We start from the raw sequence: 23,990 nt of genomic DNA on the forward strand, positions 1-23,990 counted from the left end.
CAGAGTTTCAGTCTGAGGTTTGGGTTTTGTTCAAAACTGAATTTCAAAGTGAATATCAGAGCTTACAAGCACACACAACAACACACACACACCAAAAATGAAAACAACATTTAGTTGAACCCTGCTAAGACAATCTGCCAAGTTTCACACAGGTCCAATTGCACATTCTTTGGATGCATCATCTTGTCTACCCTAACAAATCGTAGGAGCGAAAGCCTCTCTGCCTCCAGCCCAGAGAGTGGGATCAACATTGTGCACCAGGAATTTGGTAAGTCACTCAAAACAGTTTGTTATTTAAACTAATTATAGAAATATTAAAACCTAGTTCAGTTTTTGTAATGCATTTAGCCGCTAACATGCCAAAGAAGACCAAAATAAGTGCATTCATGGCTAAAAGAGTTGCTGCTAAGGAAGTATTTGGAACTAAAATAAGCACAAACTCAACTTGTTACCAATGTGGGCCAATGACTTCTGAGCATTTCTCTAACCCTGGGCCTAAAGTGCAGAGTTGTTCTTTGCCTCTACTATGGAGGGACCAGTTTAAATTCTCCTTCTCCTCCTCACCTCCAAAGTTCAGTTCTATGAATCCATCCTATACTTTAGCTATTCCCTCCACCTTTTAGGGGAGGAAAAAAACCCAAACCAACCAACAACAACAAAAAAAATCAAACCAGGGCAAAAAAAAGCTGATGTTTTGCTGTTCTTTTTAGTTCTAGGGCTGAGGGAATACTTTAGATGGATACCTTTCTGAAGATACGGAGCACTACTGACAAAAGAAAATGTCCTGAAGAAGCAGCTGAACAAAGGGTGCTTTAAACATACTTTCAGATGGAACACCTGGTCTTATGACATGACATACAAAGCACCACAACCTTCATGTATTTTAGCCTGCTCTGATGACCATGTGAAAAAATGGTAAATCCACAAAAGTCACATTGTCCCAATTAAGTACAATCCCTTACTAAATTCACTGGCAGAGCAATTTTTCTAGGATTGTTTGGATGAGGTCATGCCTAAAAGGAGGCATGCGCAGGAAAGCGGTGTGTGTCACAGACCTTGATTAATGACATAATTTAAAACAATGTCGGGATTTTCCTGCACTCTTCCTAGTCCAAAGAGCAAACAGTAAGCTGCATTACTCAATAGGAAGCAAAATCAAGTACCTTCCCATTTCAGCTGACATCAGAAGCAGGAATCAAATGATGATTTTCACCTTCCTTTTCCAAAACATTTAGTTCACTATTCTCCGTAAAAGCCAGAAATCATGCAAGAGGAAGATAAAGAAAGGGCGATAGCAGCTTCTGAGCCAACAGACACTCTCAGTATGAGAATTTGCTCGTTGTGAGCATGTATGTGGGAAGGCATGTGTGCAAATGTCTATACAGGAGAGAAAAAGAAGTGGGAGTTTAGCTGACAGGCTGAGCGCCGTCATCCTCACACTGTTTGGTGTTTGTGCATCTGTATGTCTATAAGCAGGAATGTGTGTGTGTGGCGGGGGAGTGTTTGCCCGTACTCATACACAACTCATACAAATAAAGTACCTTCCTCCTCACAATATACATATGTGTAACTAACTGCCATCCTGTACATCCTGTAGGCTGCAAAATAAGGTCTTGTTCTAGACTGGAAGGTGTAAAGTTAAGCATATTTGCCAATGCTTTCTGGCTAACACATTCAAAAACTCAAGTGTAAATAAAGCAGGGTGTGTTTTAATAGGTGCTAAACAAGCAAATTAAAGCCTAACCTCACCTCAGACTCTCACTTGACCAGTTTAGCACACTTTAAAAGGCAGGGCGCCTCTTAGCCTTTCAAGTTTTAGAGAGTGCTGATCAGAATGAGTTAGCTAGCTCTAATAACAAACCTTTCATCCAAACACAGATGCAGCGCAGCCTAAGAGGTAATGACCCACTGATGGATTCCAAGTGTAGAGGGGGACACCCTCCCTGTGAGACTTGATCCAGCTCAGGAAAGACAGAGAGATCATATGCTGTGGGTGTGCAGAGAGCAGGATGTTCCCACCCTGTTAACAGCTAAGGCTACACTTCCCTGCAGCATTAGTTTTTGAACCAGGGGGCACACATAATCCGGACAACTACTGAATTGCTGAAAAATTCAGCATAGTGGGTTTTGCTTGCAGGATGCATAAATGATCATCTCCACTATGCGCTTGAATGCACCATGGCTAAATCAAACAAAAATAACAGGAGGTAAATCTGAGTTAAACAAAAGGAGAAAAGCAGACAGCAAAGAGAGTGATGATTCAGACTAAAGGAGGTGTTTTTCTGGGGTTCCAAAAGGTGATTTTTTTTCCAGTCCCTTGTAAGTTTTTACTTTTGCTGCACTTCTGAACCTCCATTTTTGGGCACTAAAATACCAAAAGAAAAGCTCTTCTCTCGTTGCTTCTGTCCAACAGTTTGTCATCACGCTTGTTTATAGTCATAAGTTCTTACAAACCTAACAGAAAATGCGTTTTCTTACAAGATGCAGATGTGGGGTTTTTGTTCTGTAAGGTTGGAGTTATTCCTGTGTGCTGGGACATAACCTGTCTTTATTATTTCAGGGCAGCTCCCAAATACCAGAACAAAATGCACTTGCTCAAAGGGGGACAGCTAGCTGCCCAGGGATGCTTCTATCACCTTTTCTTCAAAGAGGAGAAGAACTTGAGATTGGGTAGGTCTGCTTCAGTTTTTGTTGCTGTTAGAACTGGTGGGTTGGAATAGAGGCACAGATTACTACAATTACTCTGCATTTTGTACTAGAAGAGACACGGTTCTACAGTAAAATAAAACAGAGAGCCAAACACATGCATTTTTCTTCCTTTGATTCCTCTAGATCAGAGAATTCAAGCAGAGGAGCCTATTGGTAAGCTGTCAGAACCCCTGTGTACCCTACAATCAAAATGGATTACGGACAGTCCATTCTGTCTGAATTTAGGTCTCTATTTTCTTCAGAGGCCTGGTGAACAGAAGTGGCAAAGAAAATAGGATTTGATGTCCAAATTCAACTAGAAAGACTAGTATTTTGAAGGCTTGGGTATAGTACTGCTTATGAGTGGGATTTGATGGAGCCGAGGGCCTCTCTACTGCAACCTTTCCATCAAGAAGAAATTGGCTTGTTGATCAGGTATTGGCATGCAGCCCATTTGGCAGCTAACGAATTGAGTCGCTGGAAATTAGTTGAGACGTAGGACTTAACTCAAAATTTGGCTTGGCTTAACTATTAAAAAAAAAAAAAAGCCCCATAACCATCGCCAGCGATTTAGAAGAGAACACTTTATAGGGCAGCTCATAGATGCTTGTACTGAAGCTTGTTAGGGTTATTATAAACAGATGAAGCAACGGGCTGTTGTCAAGGGGATCCAGCAGACGCAATATTATAGGTCTGAGGAGGAAAACCTTGCGAGGCTTTGAGTAAAAGACATTGCTCTTTCTTCTTCTCTTTTGCCTTGCTCTCACAAGGAGGCCGGGCTGTCCTATTCAAAATGACAGAGCAGAACAACCAATGGCCGCCACCAAAATGTTTCAGCTGGACATAGCAGAGAGGCCTTGCTGGCGTACTTATGCTCAATGAAAGCTACCGCTTTCACGGAGGAAGCATCAAACCAATTCCACATTAATGTAATAGAGTTGCAACATCAAGTCTCAACAGCACAGGACTTTAGTTTAAAATTCTTGTGAGAGCCGGGAGTTGGCAGTTGTCTTAGCCTCCATTTTAACATGAAGTCCAGCTGCATTTTAGTGTGGATAGTGATAGACAGGATCAAACAGTCATTTATCCCCTTGGGCTAGGTCTCAACGTAGGCCACTGTTTCTCCACTTCAATGTTAAAAGCACTCGCCCTACCCGCAGCTAAAGTTACCAAAGCCTGACGAATCTTTATGCCTCGGAGGAGCACCAGGATCTGGCTTTGTGCTCTCTTACAGCCCATCACAACAGGAGGTAAAACACTGAGGTTTAAGATGATGTGCTCTACTTCATACTTGCCATGAGGTGAGAAGCTGCATACAGTCAACTTTTTAAACATCATGAAGGGGAAGGCACAATCAGCACATAGCTCTGCAAGAAGTCCCAGAAATATCTTCAATTCAACATAACTGCCATGTAAATTCTTTGACAGAATTTTTGGGGTGCTTTTTATTTATATATTTAATTGGTTTGCTTTGGTTAGGTTCCCCCTAAAAAAACCCTGTTTGATTAGACATTATTGAAGCTCTCTGGAACTATGATTTCAGCATAGTGTGGATGCAAACACATTTGGCATATTTTGGGCCCAATACAAAGACATTCAGAAAGTTTTTGATGGAGTGATTCCTGAGATCATATCAACTATAGTTATTACTTCTGCACAATGCTCTTCCACGTGGTAAATGGAAAAGGTTTCTATGCTAGTTAGTTTGCTATTGTTCAGAGGTTTCTTCCAAAAAACAAAGATGACCTTACCTTCAAAGACACAGCACACAATAAAGTCTCTTAACATTTCTCTATGCCACAGTTACACACAGAACAGGAAGACTGCCAACCCAGGTGATGTCAGATGGATTAGCTGCTTTGTACCAAACAGTTCACATTACTAAAGATAAGGGGACGCCTGAATTCAAAGTTCAGAGAAGAGGCTGAGATTTTGCCCAACATGAATCAAATTACATGGGACATTTGGGAGGCTATGAAGTCTAAAATCTAATCTTCATCGTCATTACCTGTGTTTGCACAGATCTGCCACAGGTTTTTCCCAGCAGACTTTGTCTTTTATTTTCCTGAAGCTACATGCTTCAGCATTAGTGTGCCCTCCCAACTAGGCAGGTTTAGACCAGGGACTGTAGGGCTCTCTGTGGATTGTCTAAAATATCAGAGAGGCTTGCGTGAGGCGAGACAATAAGGTTTCTGTCCTTGCCACTATTTCTTGTGTCACATCTGATCATAGGGAGGCAGTGAATTGCGATGAAAGACGAACAACATTACCTCATGGGCTGAGTCCGTAGAGCTGTCTTCAAGTCTTCAACTATTTTATTTTTCATTTCTGTTTCTTCTTCATCGAAAGCATACAGAGTCTGCATCTGTTCAGAAAAGAAGATGACAATCAGGACAGCTCGGGCTGGCTGGAAGCTAAGAGACGGGCCAGGAATTATGAAAAACAACTATCCCATCAACCCATGCAGAGGTGCCTGCTGACCTCTCACCAGGAAAGCAGTGCCTCAGCTACAAAACTGAATCCAGATGAGGCCGCTCATGTGGACTGGCAGCAGCATACCACTTTGCCACACTGGCAATAGGTTCTCAGATTACGCCCCAAACATCATACTTGCCAGTATGTCCTCAGAAAACTGTACCTAATTTGGAACAGGGATCTGCTGTGGGAATCTATGGATATGTGAGGTAAAGTTTGTAGGGAGGAGAGGTAATATCTTTTATTAGACTGACATGGGTGGAGGGATTTGGGGGATGGGGGCAGGGGGGGATGAGAAAAAAACCAGACATGTGTCAGGTTTCAAAGCATAAAAGCTTTTTCTTCAAGTGACTAAACAGCCTGCAAGTACCCTGAATTACAGTTTGTGTACATATAAGTTTGACTTTTCTCCCCCACCCAAAGTATATCACCTCGTTTAAGAGACTGATTTTCCTTATACACTTTGCCCTTGTTAATTAGGAACATTCACTGCAAAAACCTGGAGCATCATAAAATCCCTGTCCCTATTTTTAATGAGTAAACTAAAGCACACGGACACGAGATTTTCCCCCACTGTGCAGCTTGAGATAACTAGAGTTTGCGGTCAACTGTAACTGAAGATGCTGTGGGTCACAATAAATTAGGGTGAGACAATGAGTAGAATACAGGCAAAAAATAAGATTCTCAAAATCAGACAATGTCATTAAAAAAAGCAGTATATCAGGAAATCAAGGTTCCAGGTCTACACTTAGCACCACTTCAATCTTGTGATGTGAAGCAAGACTGCAGTGCCCATCGCATATACCATCCAGGCTCACAACTTCAATGTGTGACTTTTTCAGAAGTCGAGACTCAATGCCGGAAATTCTTAGCCTATAGCTATGTCTTCTTAGACACTTTAATTGTAAAACAGAAAGGATAAATGCCTCTCTTATTGGCGGGACTTCTGGGGGATATCACTCAGTGGTATCTGGAAAGCAGCTCTGAACCCCTTCTCAAATGAATAACCCGATTAAACCAGTATCATCTATCAGGGATCTGATATTATACCTCTCTGTGGTGAAATCTGAGTAGCTGCAATTATGGCCCATTACAGCAAAATACTTAAGTCTCTATTTTCCTGTTCAGCAAGCACCAAAGAAAACCTTCCTCTCACTGAAACTTCCTTTAACCCTCCCCCACCCCCCAACACCTCACTTCCCTTGGAAGTGCTCCCATGTTGCTTGCTTTTGCAAACCATGTGGTGCCAACACATGTCGGATCCTGAGGGTGGTCATTTGGCTACATGCCGTTGCTGTCTTATGCTCAACAGCTGGCACAGGGAGACGTGTTTAACTCTAGGGGTCCTCTCTCTGATCCACGCTAAAGTCAAATTCACTCAGTAACAGAGCAAGCTATTTCCTGCCCTAATGGAATGACAGAGCGCTACTGATGGAAAATGAGCTGATGATGTTTTATCTTTTGCCAGCATCCCCCGACAGCCAGAAACATAAATTGAAATGCTTAAGCCAAGCCATATATGATCCCTCTCTTCGAAAAATAAACAGAAATCCTGAACAGGCATTATGGAATCTCAATGGCAGAGTCCTGGGGTGTGATTTGGGGCTTGATTTGTATTTCCTTGGGTGACAGCCCATCTGGTCATCTTTCCTTTGGCCCATAAATGCTCCTTTGAAAAGCTCCCATTCCTCCAACGACTTAATTTCTCCTCTGAGCCATTGTGGGGGGAAAGCAAATGGATGGTAGGAAGGTGCTCAACAGTATTTCCTTCAGAGTGAAAAAGGCCCATTTCCAAATGAAACAAATACAAATAATCCTGCCATTACAACAGAGGGTGATTATAGAAAACCCTTTTTCTAAAGCTGCAGGCAGCCAAGAGCCTTTCATTTCTCACTCCTGTGCACCGCCAGGAACTCAAATCCTCATGCCCTCTCTAAAGACAGACTGGTCACGCGTTTGCATTATGAAATAGCTTTCTCGGCAAGAATTATAGAAAACATAACTGTCCCTGGGAGACAGAGGGGAGGGAACTGTCATTATTTGAGGCTGGATTTCATTAATGTGGCTGACTGATGAATTGCTTTCCTGAACTCCGAACTGCACTGAAGGACTAACGTCTGCTATGCTGAGGATGCAGCTAGTTACTATCAGTTAAACAGACATACTAGCAAGAGGAAGCCAAATAGTGCCAGGACTTTATCCGGTCCCTAAAAAGTGGTATACATAAGGCTCTTTTTTAGAAGCATATTTTGCATATTTAAAGTTTTCCAAATTAAGTGCATCACCCAGGAGAGTGTAACATCTAGTTACTCGATTTGCCAATTTGAAAAAATTACGGAATTTGTGAAAACAGTTATTCACATAGAACTTTATGTGTAAAACTTCAGGTAGCCCAAAAAAATATTTTTGAAAATTTGGCTCCATTAAAAATGAAACATTTTAGTTTTATTAAAAGCACAGATTAATTCCCACATCTTATCCTAGTGGCTAATCATTTCTCTAAATGACTGGGAAAGAAACTACGGGACCATAATGACAGTATGTGTGAGAAAGAGAGAGGAAAAAAAAGAAAAAAAAAAGAATAAAAGGGCATGGACTAGCATCAGCAATATACTGTGTGATGGACCTAGTTTTACTTAACAGTCTCATATAAATGAAATGAAAAAAACAAAGGAAGCAAATGGAATAAATAGAGAAAAACCAACTGGATGTTCTGAGTTCTCATTATAGTCCAAGCTCTTTCTTTAGATCTTGTCTAAAATCATAACTAACAAAGTGTTATCATTATTGAAATCACTTCCAGTTTATAAACAAATACAAGTAAAATTAAAATAAAAATTTGATTAAAAAATACTGTATTGCATGCCTCCTATGACATACCTGGCCAATACTACTTTAAAACATTTCTTCAAAGAAACAAGTCAGTTGAAATTCAAGATGCACCACATCTCTAACTACATTAAGGCTGAACGAAGAGAATAAACTATGAATCATAAACTATGAATAGATGTTCATTTTAAAAATTGAGCTTTTAAGCAAATAAATTTAAAGTAACATAGATGTCACCTAACCCAGATGGAGGAGCTATCATCCACCTGCTAAATTCTGCTGAAAGATACATAATTTTAATGTCCTGTGAAGCTGCTCTGCCCTGAACAAATGCTTTCTCAAAAGGAAAGGAAAAGGGCCTGGTTACAGCTGTATTTATTAATCTTGACCCCTGCCTCATACTCTCAACCAAGCCATCTCTCCAGAAAAGCTGGATCTGCAACTACTGTTCACCTGAAAGTCTCTCAGTGGGAATGCATGCTCAGCCAAGCTCATAAAAGCAACACAGTGCTGTCAGAAGTTTTCCTCCCAGTAAAGTGAGGTCTCTGTTTATTTGTGCTGCCAAGCAGACAGCATCATGGGGTGAGGAGGGCAGAAGGAGCACAGAGAGGTTTCTTTACATGTGATATTAACAGGGCAGCTGCTACATTTTTAAGAAAAGAAGTTTTGTGCGTTGATGAATCAGCAGAAGATGACAATGACCTCGATAATGGAAATGGTCTCTGATTGTGGGTGTGCAACCTACGCACAAACACCAGTATCATTTATAGCATGTAGACATCAGAAGACTGGACAAATTTGGAGGCTCCTCTTTCTAAATTAGACATCATTAGCAGATGTCCCTTTCTTTGAAGGACTGGTCTAGAAGATACTCTACCAATGATCTACTTGGCCTCTACGGATCTACAGCCTCTTCCTTTCAGTGAGGTCACCTGGAGGATGGGACAGTCCCTCCACAGGAATTGCACACTACGGACTAGTAACGAGATCTAGTTTTACTGTTATATGCTCTTGTGAGAATTGAGTTTTAAAACTATTAAATTCTAAAACATCACAGCACCAGAAACAATTGTGGGAACAGAACTGTGCCTAAAACGTGTTGCTTTTTGAACTGGATCAGGAATCTGTGACCTAAAGTGCTTCCTAACATAGTGGTCTAAGGTTACAAGTAGGGAATGTCAAACATGTCAGGAATCACCACATTGCTCTCAAGTATAATCTGTGAGGGGCACATACGATGGGTAACAGTGCGGCGGGTCTTCTCAGAAAGTGATCCTTGAGTAAAGGGGCCTTGGCCTGCTGAAATGCACAAAAAGGTGCTTAATGATATCAGCAGGGTAAAGGTGCCATTTCCATTTCATCAGCAGGTAGGGAGAACTTTTTTGCCAAGCTAATATATGAAAAAGAACTTCTTAATTAAACAAAAGGACATAGAAAAAGATGTGAAAGACACATGTAAAAAGATTCTTATGCAGTTAATTCACAGGAGATGCAAAGATTAAATTTTATTAAAAAAAGGTGACTTAAGGCATTTTAAACTAACACTTCTGTGATTATTGCTACCATTTCAACTTCTTGCATTATTCTAATTAAAATATTGCAATACCTGATAGTGCCCAAGAGACGCAAACTGAAATAGACTAGACAGTGTCAGGAAGCAACATGAAACATGTTTTTCTTTCACCACTTCTGAGCCAGCTCCACTTGGATGCAGTTTAAAAAAAATAATTAAAAAAACCCTAGCACTAAATTTAGGACTGAAATTATAAGGGACCCAAAATAACCGTTTGGAAGCTAGGAATCTCAGAGGTCTAAATAATAATGAATAGAACATGTCTTTTAAAGTGTGTTGGAGCTGGTTCTCAGCTGGATTACTCCAGTTTTCCGCTGATACAATTCCTGTGAAATCAAGTCAACGAAGTTTCACCTGCCTAAAAGGGAAGCAACTAAGTGCTAAATCAGAAGCAGGGGTTTTAACCTCAGTGTGTCTTCTTAACACTTCAAGTGTAAGAGTAAATCATGAGGCTTGAAGCCAAATAAAAGGTTATCAATCATTCAGTGCTGAGGCATGCAAACAACATTACGGGGCTGGTGTTTATTGGTGCTCTTAAAACATGTTTAAAATTAGAAACATAGGCCAAAATATAGTCTCATACCATGGAACTGCTCCAGATTTACAATAGTGGCGTGTACATATTCACTCCAGGTTTACATCAAGATCATTTAAAGACTAATCCAAAAGTCACTGAAATCAATGGAAAAAACTTCCAGTGGATTCAAGAGGCCTTGGATCAAATCCTACCAGAAGTATTTGGCTTAGTGACATTGCAAGGTTTCATACTCATTTTTTTTCCTTAATGGCCCTTGTAGAGCAAATTTGTTCAGTCAGGAAATCAAAGCACGGTACCATGCCAGTCACAAAAGCTCAACCTCTTTTCTCTAAACAAGTCCATATTCTGTTCCATTACTCTGCCCCAAGAATATCTGGCATGAAGGAAGGTGATCATTCTGGTTATTCATGACTCACAGTAGAAAGCAGCTTTTCTTTTATTCTCTTACAGTGAGTTATAACAACGTGTAAATCTTGATTTTTTTTTTTTTACTGAACAAGACAGATTTCACTGTGAGAAATGCACCAGTATTGACACATTTAGCATCCATTAAGGCATTACTTTTATGAAATTATTTTATAGCTCATAATCATGATACAAAAGGCATAGAGAAACCTTTAGAAATCAAACATAAAAACATAAGTAAACAAATAAGCTGTGCTACCTAAGATGCTAGGAACAGAATTCCACCATCACTTCCGCACAACTGCCAAAAAAGAGCTGAATAGACATTGCACATAAATAACTGGAGGCAAAATTTGGCTACAAAAATCAGTAAAAGGATATAATTTCAAAATATAAGATCTAGCATATAAAAGATCAGTGGACACTATGTGCAGGTGTCCTGCTTCTGCTGGTAACCAGTTCTACTGGATGCTTCAGAGGAAGACATATTATCACCCTGGTTTGAGCCCAAACCATGACAATTATACAGCTATTGAACAAGGACAATTAGAGAAAATTTTCCTCAAATATCTTGTTGGTTTGTGTCTGATGTCTAAGGTGTTACAGCTTTATGTTCCTCTATTTATCTGCTCTTAGATAAGAGTATCTTACATAAACAACTACCCTTTCTTTAATTCTTCTACTAGACTAATAACCCCAGTGTTATTTCGTAGATTAGTTAGAAATCAATTTGAAACCACACAACAAAACTTTACCTAGTTTTCAAATAGTTGCTTTTCTGAATCATCAAATAATTATCTTGTTCTTCTGTTCTGAAGGGATAAATAGGGCCCCAGTTCCCTCTTGTCCACAAGATAATACTCACTTACAGGCTGCACTCAAGATTCCTCCTGAAGAACCAAATTATTTCACCTCTACTTGGCCCAAACGGCACACAGGTCTCCAAAAATGCTAACTGCAGTTAAAAGTATAGTTTTGGAAAAAGGTGCTTTCAATTGTTACAGTTTCAGACTGTCTAGCCCTGCCAAGACACAAGCATGAGTGTGTGCATGTGCTGAAAGCTAGCTTTACATTAACATTCCTCAAAATTTCCAAAATAGGGGTCATAGCTGAACTACCTTTGTGCTCCAACAGTCTACTATAGTTTAAAGCCATCTTAATTGTACAGGAATTCCAAAAAGGCCCACAGCCATTTTTGTGCCTTCTTTCCAGGACCAGTCAATGAGCAGAGACCAAAGGATCAGGGCCACACCTTGGGATAGGCTTCACAGCTGGCATGTAAATAATTTTAAACCATCAATCTCATTACTCCATCTCTGAATTTTCATTGCAGAATCCAATTTAATTGCCTTCAGTGTTCATTATTGTAGAAATAAAAACTGGAAATGCTTACGGTGCTTTCAAATCTATTCTTCTGCTAGAGCAGGGCTCTTTCTTAATACACAAACTCATTTTCTTTCAGAAGTCCTATTTTAAATCGGACATGCACTTGGTCTAACATTCCTCTCCTGTGGGGAATTCTCCCTAAAGAAACACACCTCTGTGGTAGGAAATCTTCCCTGCTTTGCAGGAGAGGTAACTTACTGCTGCCATGGAATTGATGCGGTCAATGTAGTAATCTGGCCAGCTGGTAGCAAGCTTATTAGGATCTTCTTGTTCCTGAAACAGAAAGTTAAACAAGCTTAGACAAGGAGCCTTTACAGGATGAAATACCACTGTAGAACCACCTGGGATTCTTCACTGCGCTGTTCTTTATGTATAATGCACATGGATGTGTTTTATAGCATTTATTACAAACATTTCTGAAAGTGTAACGTTAGCACTATCACCATGGTGTGTCAGATAAAAAGAATCCCCTTCAGCTAAGGTCATTGAACACAGAATAATAAAGTTTGATCAAGACACAGTTATCTTTGGCATCTAAGCAGCAAATCTCAGTCCCTTAAACATACTATGTTTCCAAGTAGAAGGACAGCCCATTTACAGATAACAGGTTTACATTTTGTAGCTTCACATTGTCAGATCTTATAAATTATTTTGCCTCTCTACTGCTAGAGCAATGTTGGGATTCACCAACAAAGGCATTTAACATCTGCTAGGAAAAAAAAAAAAAGTCAAGTCAAGGAACCTAAAAAGAAGCCAAAAGACTGCCTCATTTTGATGTGATAAATCAAAAATTGGTTTAGACTAGGTGTTAGGAAACACTTCTTTATTGAGAGGGTGGTCAAACACAAGAACAGGCTTCCTAGAGAGGTGGACAATGCCTCAACCCTGTCAGTGTTTAAGAGGCATTTGAACAATGCCCTTAATAACATGCTTTAACTTTTGGTCAGCCCAGAAATGGTCAGGCAGACGGACTAAATGATCATTGTAGGTCCCTTCCAACTGGAATATAATATTCTATTCTAAAAAAGTTAAGCACAACCTCAGAACATCCAAACGAACAGAAGAGCATCCCCTCAATTACAGTAGGAGCAGTGTTAATCCTTCTATAATCCCAAATAATTCACTTCACCAGACGAAGCTCAACCAAGTTTAACTTCTAAAGGAAGATCCAACCCTACTCAGGAATCAATTCTTTCTTGTTCCTTGGCTGCTCAGTGGAAATGAGATTTCATTGTAACGTGTCTATTTCTGTATAGGTGTAACAGTCACCGGCAAAATGAGGATTCGTTTCTAGGATTCTAATCTCCCATTATAAACTACAAATAACTCATATTAAGACTCATAGTATATCATAAGAAACTGAACCACTTGACTCATCTTAAGGATGTTCAAAGGCGGATGAAGACTGTGTGTATCTCACCAGTTGTCTATGTATGAATGCTTACTCATCCTAGAAAAGATACTCTGGAAGATATACAGAACAATATTAAATGTGTAGGTCTATCAGAATACCTCAGCTATTCCAGAATTTAGAAATCAGAGATGAGAAATATCTCTACATGCTCCCTGCTGAGCCACATTCAGAAAACACCTTGCTACCTGACAAGTTCCTGCCAGGCTACATACCAACACATGGCAACAATTCTGCACAAATCAAAATCTTCATATTTAGCATTAAAAACAAAATCACAACTGAGACTTGGATCTTTCCTTCCCCTCTCTTCGTTCCACTGGTCTTTCAACATGTAAACTAAATAATCATGATACTGACAAATCAGCTTTGTTCCCATCTAGCAAAGGACTGCAGTACAGACACATCCTAGACAGATCACAACTCTTTATTCAGCCCTTGCATCCAACTGAAAAATTAGGAAGAGCAGAAGATTTAAACAAAGCATCATGTAGTAGACTACCACTGTATGAAAAGTACGAGATGCTGGCGAAGTGGCAAGAGATACCAATTACATCCACAGTTGCTATGCACCCACCACCTCATGATAATAAATGTAACAATTAAGAACAAGGTGACCTTTCTCAAATTAAGTGGCAAGTTCTGCTGATTTTCCTTTCTGGCCACAATCAGCAGGAATGTGATGGACCCAAATCCATGTCAAATGGCACATTACAGAAATATGCAACTCCCTACCAATAGCCAGTTGGAATTGTCACACCACATGTCATCAGTAGACTGCTTTTTGCTGCCCCTTTTCTGAGAATGTGGCATTCATAACCTTGACAAGAGTTTCACACTTGGCAAACCTTAACCTCCTGTGAAAAAGTCAATACATGACCTTGATGATGGAAAAATAAATTAAAACATACCATAGATAAATACAGCATTATTTTTATAAGATAACCTTATCATCCCCAAAGAGAATAATAGAGATGGGGAGCTAATCCAGAGGTAATGAAGTAAGGTCATTCTGCAAGGAACCAGGTTGAGCCACCAATCCAAAGTGCAAGGTGTGCTCATATGTCCTTCTGACGTTTTTCTCTGCGTAAAATTATAGAAGCCCAAGTGACAGCTATAATTGTTTGCGGAGTACAGGTGACAAGAACATTGTTAGAACAGTGCATACCTATGTTCCCTATACTTCTGCCTCCATTCTGAACTCCAAGTAAAGAAACAAACACACGTAAATTAAGAACTGCCTGGATCCAGCTTTATATCCCCAAATAAGTTACAATATTTTTTCTCCTTAAAATTCTTAAGGAAAAAAAATAAATTATAAATGCTGGAATGCCGCAACCAACCTTTCTAGATGTCTAGTTTAGACATGCAGGCCGAAGAGCATCAGGATAGATAAACTAAAAAAATCAGAATTCTGAATAATTTCCTATCTGAACACAAACCATTAGAAATTTCAATCAGAACCAAGGATAAGAAGACTCTGATGCCCTAAAGTATATCTGTATAGGAGGTTAGCTTGGCAAATGAGATAAGGTCCTTGGTATATGCTGCTTTTGACCATTCTCCATCCACTACAAATTGGTCTGAACTCTGAGTCTGTACATCTTATGTTTTGGTTTTGTTTTTAATTAGAACTGGGAGAAAACTGGTTTCAGTGGAACACAGCAAGTGTAAGCTTTTCTCCTGACTGAAGCTGTACTTTGCTGAGGTTAAAAAAGTTCTAGCAGATACTCCACTATGCAATCCCCACTTTCTGAAGTTGTTTTGGCCCAGAAGCATATTAAGCAGAAAAGTCCATCTAATTTCAGTGGTCCTCCACACTCCCTGTTCAGACCAGACTTTTGTGGCTGTCAACGTGTGTTTTACTTCAGTAAAATAAATGTGATTATGTGCTTAAAACCTGGCACTCTATTTCCATTATGAAGCCCCAGAAAGCTACCTATATTTAGTATGAAAATATAGATTTTTATCCAGCCACATGAAATCATTAGGTGGCACAGTGTTATTTATAGAAATCACAGGCAACATTTTTCAAAAGAGAGACAAGTTCACACCTGTAGCATCAGAGACATTGGGGAAAAAAAAACCAAAACCATTTCATTGCCTAAATTAGAATCATAGAATGGTTCAGGTTAGAAGGGACCTTAAAGATCATCTAGTTCTAACCCACCTGCCGTGGGCAGGGACACCTCCCACTAGACCAGGGTGCTCAAAGCCCCATCCAACCTGGCCTTGGTCACTTCCAGGGATGGGGCATCCACAGCTTCCCTGGGCAACCTGTTCCAGTGCCTCACCACCCTCACAGTAAAGAATTTCTTCCTAATATCTAATTTAAATCTCCCCTCTTTCAGTTTAAAACTGTTACCCCTCATCCTATCACTACACTCCCTGATAAAGAGTCCCTCCCCATCTTCTCTGTAGGCCCCCTTCAGGTACTAGAAGGCTGCTATAAGGTCTCCCTGGAGCCTTCTCTTCTCCAGGCTGAGTTCTGCCCATGGTAAGAAATTGCTGTACCCTGTTTCCTCTCAGAGAGGGGAAGATATGTCAAAAATAGCAACTCAGGGTGAGGGTGGCGGGGGGGGGGGGGGGGGGGCAGAGGGCAACAACAGGGTGCTAAGGTTTTTTTGTATGCTTTGATTTTTAGTGTCTCCAGGGGTTTGACCCTCAAATAAAACCTCAGAGAAAACCACAAGGCAACTTGATGATAATAGCAAAACGCTTCCTTTGCTCCAGGAGACACAGAGCAGGGGGGGAAAAAAAAAAAAAAAAAGAGAAAAAAAAAAGCCAAACCCAAAAATGAGGCCTTAATATACAAAGCCACATAGGTATCAAAAGCTGGAAACAATAACCCATCTGTATAAGGGAAAACATTAGCTGAAGGAATCTATTAAAGCAAAGCCTTCTTTTAGCTCCTTGAATAGTGTAAATATTACATTAAAAAACAGACGTCAGCTTGTGGACTTTATAAGGGGCCATATCATTCTTCACTGGAGTAACAACTATGTAACTGCTGTGAAAACAGGATCTTGATACTATACAAGCCTACAATATAGCCAAGGTATTATATAGGCTTTGACACTAATTTGGACAGGCTCCATGCCTTGGTGGGAAGTGGAACTTATGACTTCATCCCAAATAGGACTTAATGGAGTTCTGCAAATATTTGGACCATCTGAACCAATCAAAATGAAACAAAATAAAATACAAGCACTGTGCGCAGAGCTCAGCTGATCCTTAGAGCCTTTTTGTGAATCCTGGGAGATCTGATCCATTGGGCAAGCTGTTCTCTAGAGAGCAGAGACCTTCCGTGGATACCATGCCAGTGGGACACGCATTTGCAATATAAGGACTGCCATAATAGGCATAATCAAGATTTATAGACCAGTGCCTTTGTTGAAAAACTTTCTACAAAGACGTACCAAACACTAGTGTTACAGAAATCACGTGGAAATGCCAGTTATTCATGGCTGAGTGGATCATGAAAATGAAAGACACTGTTTGTATGGTGGGTGATTCTTTCAAGATGGTTTCAGTTTTGAAAGAAACAGCACAGGGAAAGCCTGAACAGTAACTGCCTGCATCGAAGCTCTTTTGTGGCGAGCACTGGGTTTCAGTTTCCAGTGATGACACATTGGTATTTAACTCTGTACCAAACGGACCCCAGACAATGTTGAGCAGTTCTCTAGAGTGTGTCCTGAAAATCCAAGCATGTCAAAGCATTAACAAATACATCCGCAAAATAAGCAACTTTACAAGGGTTCTGTCCTGCAGATGGAGACCGGGAGACATATATGGTGACGTGACAATAAAAACTCATCCAGGAAATCATTGACAGAGTTAGAATGACTTCCTTCTCAAACCCGTCTCTTCAGAACTGCACGCAGCTGATCTGACTGCTTTGCACTGCTCAGAACAGAAAGGGAACAAGCCACGTACCCGACTGTTGCAAAATGTGGGTTTAAAATCTTTCTTGGGCAAGGGACCGTGGTGCCATTCATTGAGCTCCTCTCTATATCAATAAAAACAGCGTGCAAACACAGATGAAGAATATGAAATGAGGCTACTGTAATGTAAATTCCTGTTCCAGCTTGTTCACTGTATAGTGTTCGGACACCGCATGGCTCAGGCTTATACTTGCGTCACAAAGAATTGCATTTTCTTGCAAAAGCGACATAAAGGTTAGTGTGGTTCCTCTTCTCAAAAGCCTGCACGCATCATTCTAGTACCTCACAGAGGTGAAAGACAGCTTATTTTACCTGGTATGAAGGGTCAGCATCATCACATACTGTTCAGAAAATATAAATCTTGGAGTTCAAGTCATTACAAGAAACTAATACCTTTTAAGAAAAAGTTAAATATGTTATTTGTTATACTGAGTAAGTCCCTGTAGCTATTTTTTTTGTATTTCCCATTAAACGGCAATGGGAATTGGGATCCTGATTACAAATAACTGGGGACTTTTCAGTGATTTTTTTTTTTTTAATGCCAGTTCACCGAAACTTTAACTTTTAACATGACTTAGATTAATTGAGATGAAAGCTTTGCTGGTTAAAGATTCCCTGCTTCTGGATGAAGCCCTCCCGCACTCTTCAGAAGAGCAGCTTAGCTGGTAAAACATTCGTGTGAGATGTGCAGGATTCAGACTCGTGTCTGTGTGCTGTTTCAAAGTGAGGTGCACGACCCTTGCTCTGCACACAAATATTCTGGCCGCTATAAAGAAGGTGGGGTTTTTGTTTGCTTGGAGCATGGAAGATGGTTGGCACTCGTGCTGTATTTCCCACAAGTGCTACTCTTCTCCCTTCAGATACTTTTAAAAAAGACTCAGCTTATCACAACATCTGCTCTTAATGCTGAATACAATACAATCTTGTAACACCTTACACTCTACACTGTCAAAGGTCCTTAAAGAAATTCACATATTAGGTTTTCCAGTCTCTCTTTCAGTGAGATCAGCAGAAACAGAGAAAATGGGATGCAGACAATTACACAGTTCCCAGTTACGCAGGAAATCTGTAGCACAGCCAAGAATCAATCCACACTGAAGTTGTACTGCACTCTCATCCAAATCACTGTTCCCCCCATTTTCCATGACCGACTTACTGACTTTTCTTCACTTCAAGGAGAAATTCAGCTTTCAAAGAAACATTTACCTGTTCATTAACACACTGTCCATCCTATTGGCTACGTCTCAGTTCAGAGCAGCCAAAGCTGCATAAATAAAAAGCCCTTTCATTAAAAGACACAAAACGTGTTTGATCTGCTGTGGGATGAAATACTAATTCAGAATTGCAGCTAAAATACATCTAAGCTTTTCAGACAGTTTACGCCTCCAAAAAGCCAACCATGTCCCAAGAGATGCTAATTTTGAAACAGGACAGACCATAGGACTCAGCCATTCACTAGACAGATGTGGTCACTACTCCATTTCTCAGACTCCATAACTAGCATTTACACAAATATTCTCAGGGTTTGGGGGAGGGAGCTATATTCAAGCCTTTTAAGCACAATTTATCCAGAGTGAGAAAAACAAACATTACTTCTCTCCCTGGAATTAAGCTATTGATGTGCGGATAATAATCCTTCTGCAACAAAAGCAGTCTACTGTATAACTTATTGAAAGGGAATATTCATTAATTACCAGCTGGAGCATACAACCGAGGAGTTCTAGTTGCCTCTAATAAAGGTCAGGTATAGCCATACATGCTTCCAGTTCACTGGATAATGACACGGGAACATTTTACCTAACAGACCACAGGGTTTTTTTCTTTCTTCCTTTTTTTTAATTTTTTTTGCTCATTTAGCCCGATCTCTGTCCCGCTGCCACTAACTTGATAGACCTAATAATGACCTCCGATGCTGGTTACTAACCAGCCTTTCAAAGGAAGAATCAAAGGCTTCATATTATTATTTATATCACAAAATTTCTTACACTGCCAAACTGTGGAACTCACTGCCACAAAACGTAATAAAGTCTAAAAGCATCAAGTGAAAAAGGGATACATTTATGAAGGATGAGGACTCCTTCTTAGAAATCTTTTCAAAATACTAAGAGAAGCTTCAACGCTGCTGAAATTCATCAGCCTTTAGAAACTGAAATGGGACTACCAGTCATTTCTGAAAGATGGTTTGCCCTACCACAGGCTGAAAAACTTTCGAATAAAGTTAAATACATGCTTTGTTTTGAACTGCTTATTCCATCCATCACTTTTTTGGCTTCCCAAGCACCCATAGATATAGCAACTCTAGAAGCTGCACATTGTATACACACGATACATTATTTCCAACCTAATCCAACACTCAAAACCACTTCAAATTAATTATTTCTAATTGGTATTGGTCTAATGGAGATGAAGGCCATGCTTTTATTTCTTATCTTCCAGAAAATATGCCAGATCCATTGCATTTACACACATAGATACATAGTTTCTCACTGAAAGTGGACTGGAATGCCATACCTGGCAGGCAGAAAGGCTGTTGGTACAGTGCTATGAGCTGAGATAAGAATTATTTTTTTTCTGAAACCTCAGAAGTCTCAACCACTGATTTTAATGAAATGTACATCTGTAGTGTTTAAGATTAAGTTTTAAAGTAACCACGTCTGGCAGAAGACTTACTATAGATTACTGATGGAGAGAATCCCATTTTAAGGAACTTTAAATTATAGCAAGGTTGCACAGTATACTTTTGGTTTTAAGAACCTTTCTTCTCTTTCCTCTTCTGTTGGCTTCTTATCATTCTCCTCAATACAGACAGGCATATACTTGCTGGCAGCACTGACTGCACCAGCCTCCTCTTGTCATTTACAGATCGTACAAACACGCTTGTCCCTCTTCAAACATATTTAGCCCTCCTGTAGGATGGGGATTCCACCATCATCAGGCATTAATTTATGGATATAGTGCAGTGACCAAGAGGACAACTTGCCCTATACTTACAGAACTACTAAAATGTACAGCTGAAGCCACACTGAATTATCCGTCACCTTCAGCCCTCAGGACAACGCTTACTTGCCAAATTTAAGTCTACTGGTATTATGCATGGTTCCTCCCCTGAATGTTTTACCGTTGTCATGGAAGTCGGTCTCCTGTTGGATATGTTCTTTTGACTCCGTTACTCCCTAAAGATCATTCTGCCCTATTAGCTAAAGTCCATACTCATGTTTAAAACTTCTTATATGCTCTACTTTTCACAAGCCCCAAGTCAATCAACCGATATTTTGCAGTTGATAAGCATATTATCTAAATAATAAGCTGTCAATAAGGCAATTCATGAATTCCCTGCACTTAACAATGAAGAAGTTCTCAGGAGCCTCCCTTCCCTCAGCCCATTCTGTATACTTCTTTTGGAGGTGAAGGGATATGTCCACTGTGGAGGATCCTACCAGTCAGGAGGTCAGTTCATGAGCATTCTACTCAGCAGCTCTTCAGGAGAAGACAAAACATTTCTCATAGTCACAGTGTGCCCTCCAGGTGTGTAGCTGTGGACTTGGATTATACTCCTGAACCACAGCTCTGTTCCCACAAACCTGTGGCAAGTTTGAGGTTAGGGTCAAGGTTCTGCAGTAATTCCTGTGGCAGGTGAAGCCAACAATCTGTCACTATCCCAACAAATCCTAAACAACAGCGGGACATAGTGTATTGTTTCATTAACATCCAAGCTCCGCATTGTCCCTACTACTTTTTACTCTGCGTTACGTAAAAGTATTGTGTGTACATTTCCATTCTAACAGTAACGCTGTTTAGCTTACAGTCAACATGCTGTCGATACACAAATGGACTTTTTCCTCACCCATCCAGCTTACCTTGTTCCCCTCCTAACAGCAACGTTTTCAACTGTATCCCTACCCCACTAGTATTTATGTAATTTGGACCGTCTCCTTCCGCACTTCCTTTCCTCCTCCTCCTGGCATTCTTTATGCAATCTGAAAAGCCACAGAAGAGCCCAGCCTGCGTAACTGAGCCTCCTGTCTGCCACATGCCTGCACTGAAAGTTTATCTTTTTGTCCTACTCTGTTTATCTCTGGCAAGCAACCACTTACAGTATTTTCTAAATAAAATGAAGTCACCTACCATTCCTAATGTTGATTATGTAATCACTCTGTGTGTTGCTTGATGATGGGAAATAAATGTCACTAACCATGCTCAAAGACACATGGAATTACCTACGACACACCTACATAGAGCCAGCACAGCTACCCATGACAAGTTCTTCTGGGCGCACACACAGAATTTATTAATGCCAGACTCTAAAAGGTTTCTCTTCACTGTCCTCAACGTGTCCGCTCGCTGTTTTTCTGGTGACACTGCTGTTTGCTCCAGCTCACTTCTGCTCTGGGCCCTTTACTCATAGTGATGACAGCTGGATGCTCAAAGCAGCCACGTATGTTCTATTTGTCTCCCTCATTTAACCCTAGTCATATTAAAAAAAAAACAACAGTAAAGTTAGGAGCTGTTGGACAAGTGAACAAAGGGAATAAATACAGACTGAGAGGCCCGTGGCTTTTAAGTTGCTAACACAATATTGAGTGTATCATTCAGTTGCTTTGTCTATCTCCCCCTTTTCCATAAACTCAGGTTAAACTGTTTCCTTTCTCCCAGCTGTCATGTCTCTCGCCTATTACATCTGCAAAATGTTTGAGATGCCAAGTGCCTTTCAACAGATGACTGAATATTATGGTAGACAATGTGATTTTCACCTCAGTTCAGATGCGCAGCTGAAACTGTCACATCTGACTGTAATGAAAACTAAACAATTCTCCAGAACAGTAGAAAGAAGTTTCTTTCTTTTTCTTCATGGTTATCACTAGATCCTGGCAATAATTCGTTACTGTGCCTGTTTCTAAACTTTTCACTGAAAAGAATTCAGCAACTCTTCCCGCTCGGTATTCACTGGCTTTTGAAAGGCTGGTGAGCATTCAGTGACATTCAGAATACAGAGAAAAGTGAGCCCTGGTTTGTGCTAAATCTGCTTTGCATGTATCAGGGAAATATGCTGGTCATTTACATATTCTTTGCTCTTGCTTATCCACCTAAGACTAATCTGAACGGTGAGAACCGCATTGTACGCAGTATATATTATTATTATTGCATACCATCAGCAGGACTGACTCATACTTGGATCGTGAAGACCCAGAACTTTTACAAGAGGACAGACAAGGACACAGCATAATGGCAGCCACTAAATCACACAATCAGCATTTACACATACTTCCCATACAGCAGAATTGGATTGCTCACCATTATTTTTGTTCTTAAGTACAGTAAATTACACCATTTTAGTAGGATGACAGCTGGATAAATGTTTTCTCCTTTTTTTTTTTTCTTTTTTTTTTTCCCATGGTAAGGTCAAATCTGCTCCCACTGAGCTCTCCCAAACTCCCACAGAATGCAAGCCAAATGCGAAACACAGGATCAGGCATGATGATGACAATTTTCCAACTATCACTGTATAACCTCAGGACTATTTGGGGCCTGATTTTTGAGAAGTGTTGAGTGCTAAGTTCAACTGGAGCACTAGTTGCATACCTGAAAAATGCAGAATTACAAGATGGACACCCAAATTCTACATAATCAGAATATCTATAGCAAATATCATGGCAAGTTTATGGCGTTTATGTCTTCAGCAGTCTGAACGAAAGAGCTGGGAAGGCATTTGCTAAGCAACAGCTAGCCTTTCTTGTTGGGAGAGAGAACGAGGGAGAGGGAGGAAGAAACTAAAAATATTCCATGCTGTTCCCATGGGGGGGTGGGGAAGAGAAGACTTTTCGATTATACGTAAATAAATATATAATTTCAAGGCTCTGACCCAAAATAACCTCTTACACCAAGATAAATAAATGAGTCTGTAACTGTTAGCATTGCAGCATGGAAAACATAAACCAAGTAAAATGAACAATTTGGAAAAACTTCTTATCTCCTCTTATGTCTGCTACAATGTGGTCTTTCAGGTATCATGATTCCAAGCTATAACAACGGTGTAGTAGCTGAATTGTGCAAGCATTTTTGCCTCCTTGACACCAAATTAATCGTTTAAACCACTACAACAATGCCTCCAAGAAAATAAATGTATTTTTAAGAGGAGTCTCTCACTTCATTAAGCCTACTATATTGTTTCTCAAAGTAACGACTTTGGGGCACCTGCTATAGAAAGGAAAATATCAAGGAAAAAAACCATGAAGTCACAATTACAGGAAGTTAATGATAAACCATACAAAATGGCCAACAGTTTTTCTCAGCTATGCTGACCTACAGAAGGAATAATGGAGTCAACATCAACAAGTTTATACTTATGTGAGATGACAAAAAAGCCTAAATTCATTATTTGGAACTATAAAAGAATGAGATGGTGTCATACAAATCTCAAGTTTTATTCTTCCAGCAAGAACACATTCTCTGTGTTAAATGACGTAGAAGGAAATGTATCGTTTTAGGCTTCATTTTACACTGTATTAACCATGTTGCCCAAATTTGGGAACTGTTACTTCAGCCTACCACACACATTAACAGGTGCCATTAACCAAACAGCTCTTTCACACTTAAAAGATCCAAGAACACCATTAATCAGGAAATCTGTGCATTTGCTGCGTTAGTGACACTCTTGCTGCATTTTGTTGTTTCCCTTTATGTCCTGTGCTTGTCATAGGTCGGAATTTCTGAATTTACTGCTCTAGAGCCTTCTTGCATTTC

At 40.0% G+C, this 23,990-nt stretch overlaps 1 protein-coding gene across 5 annotated transcripts in view; it reads right to left on the bottom strand.

The window, feature by feature from the left end:
• DAAM2 (dishevelled associated activator of morphogenesis 2) overlaps positions 1-23,990 on the bottom strand; it is a 217,256-nt gene that overhangs the window by 73,747 nt on the left and 119,519 nt on the right. For all 5 annotated transcript variants that reach the window (XR_008465346.1, XM_054194894.1, XM_054194895.1 and 2 more), the window contains 2 exons: positions 12,093-12,167; positions 4,959-5,053 (listed from right to left, as the gene is read on the bottom strand). Coding sequence is in view for 4 of the 5 variants with exons in the window: in XM_054194894.1 (XP_054050869.1) it covers positions 4,959-5,053; positions 12,093-12,167 (170 nt within the window). In the remaining variant the exon portion in view is untranslated. The remainder of the gene's footprint in view (positions 1-4,958; positions 5,054-12,092; positions 12,168-23,990) is intronic.

This window comes from Rissa tridactyla, chromosome 3 (assembly GCF_028500815.1).
Source record: "Rissa tridactyla isolate bRisTri1 chromosome 3, bRisTri1.patW.cur.20221130, whole genome shotgun sequence".
Classification (NCBI taxonomy): Eukaryota; Metazoa; Chordata; class Aves; order Charadriiformes; family Laridae; genus Rissa; species Rissa tridactyla.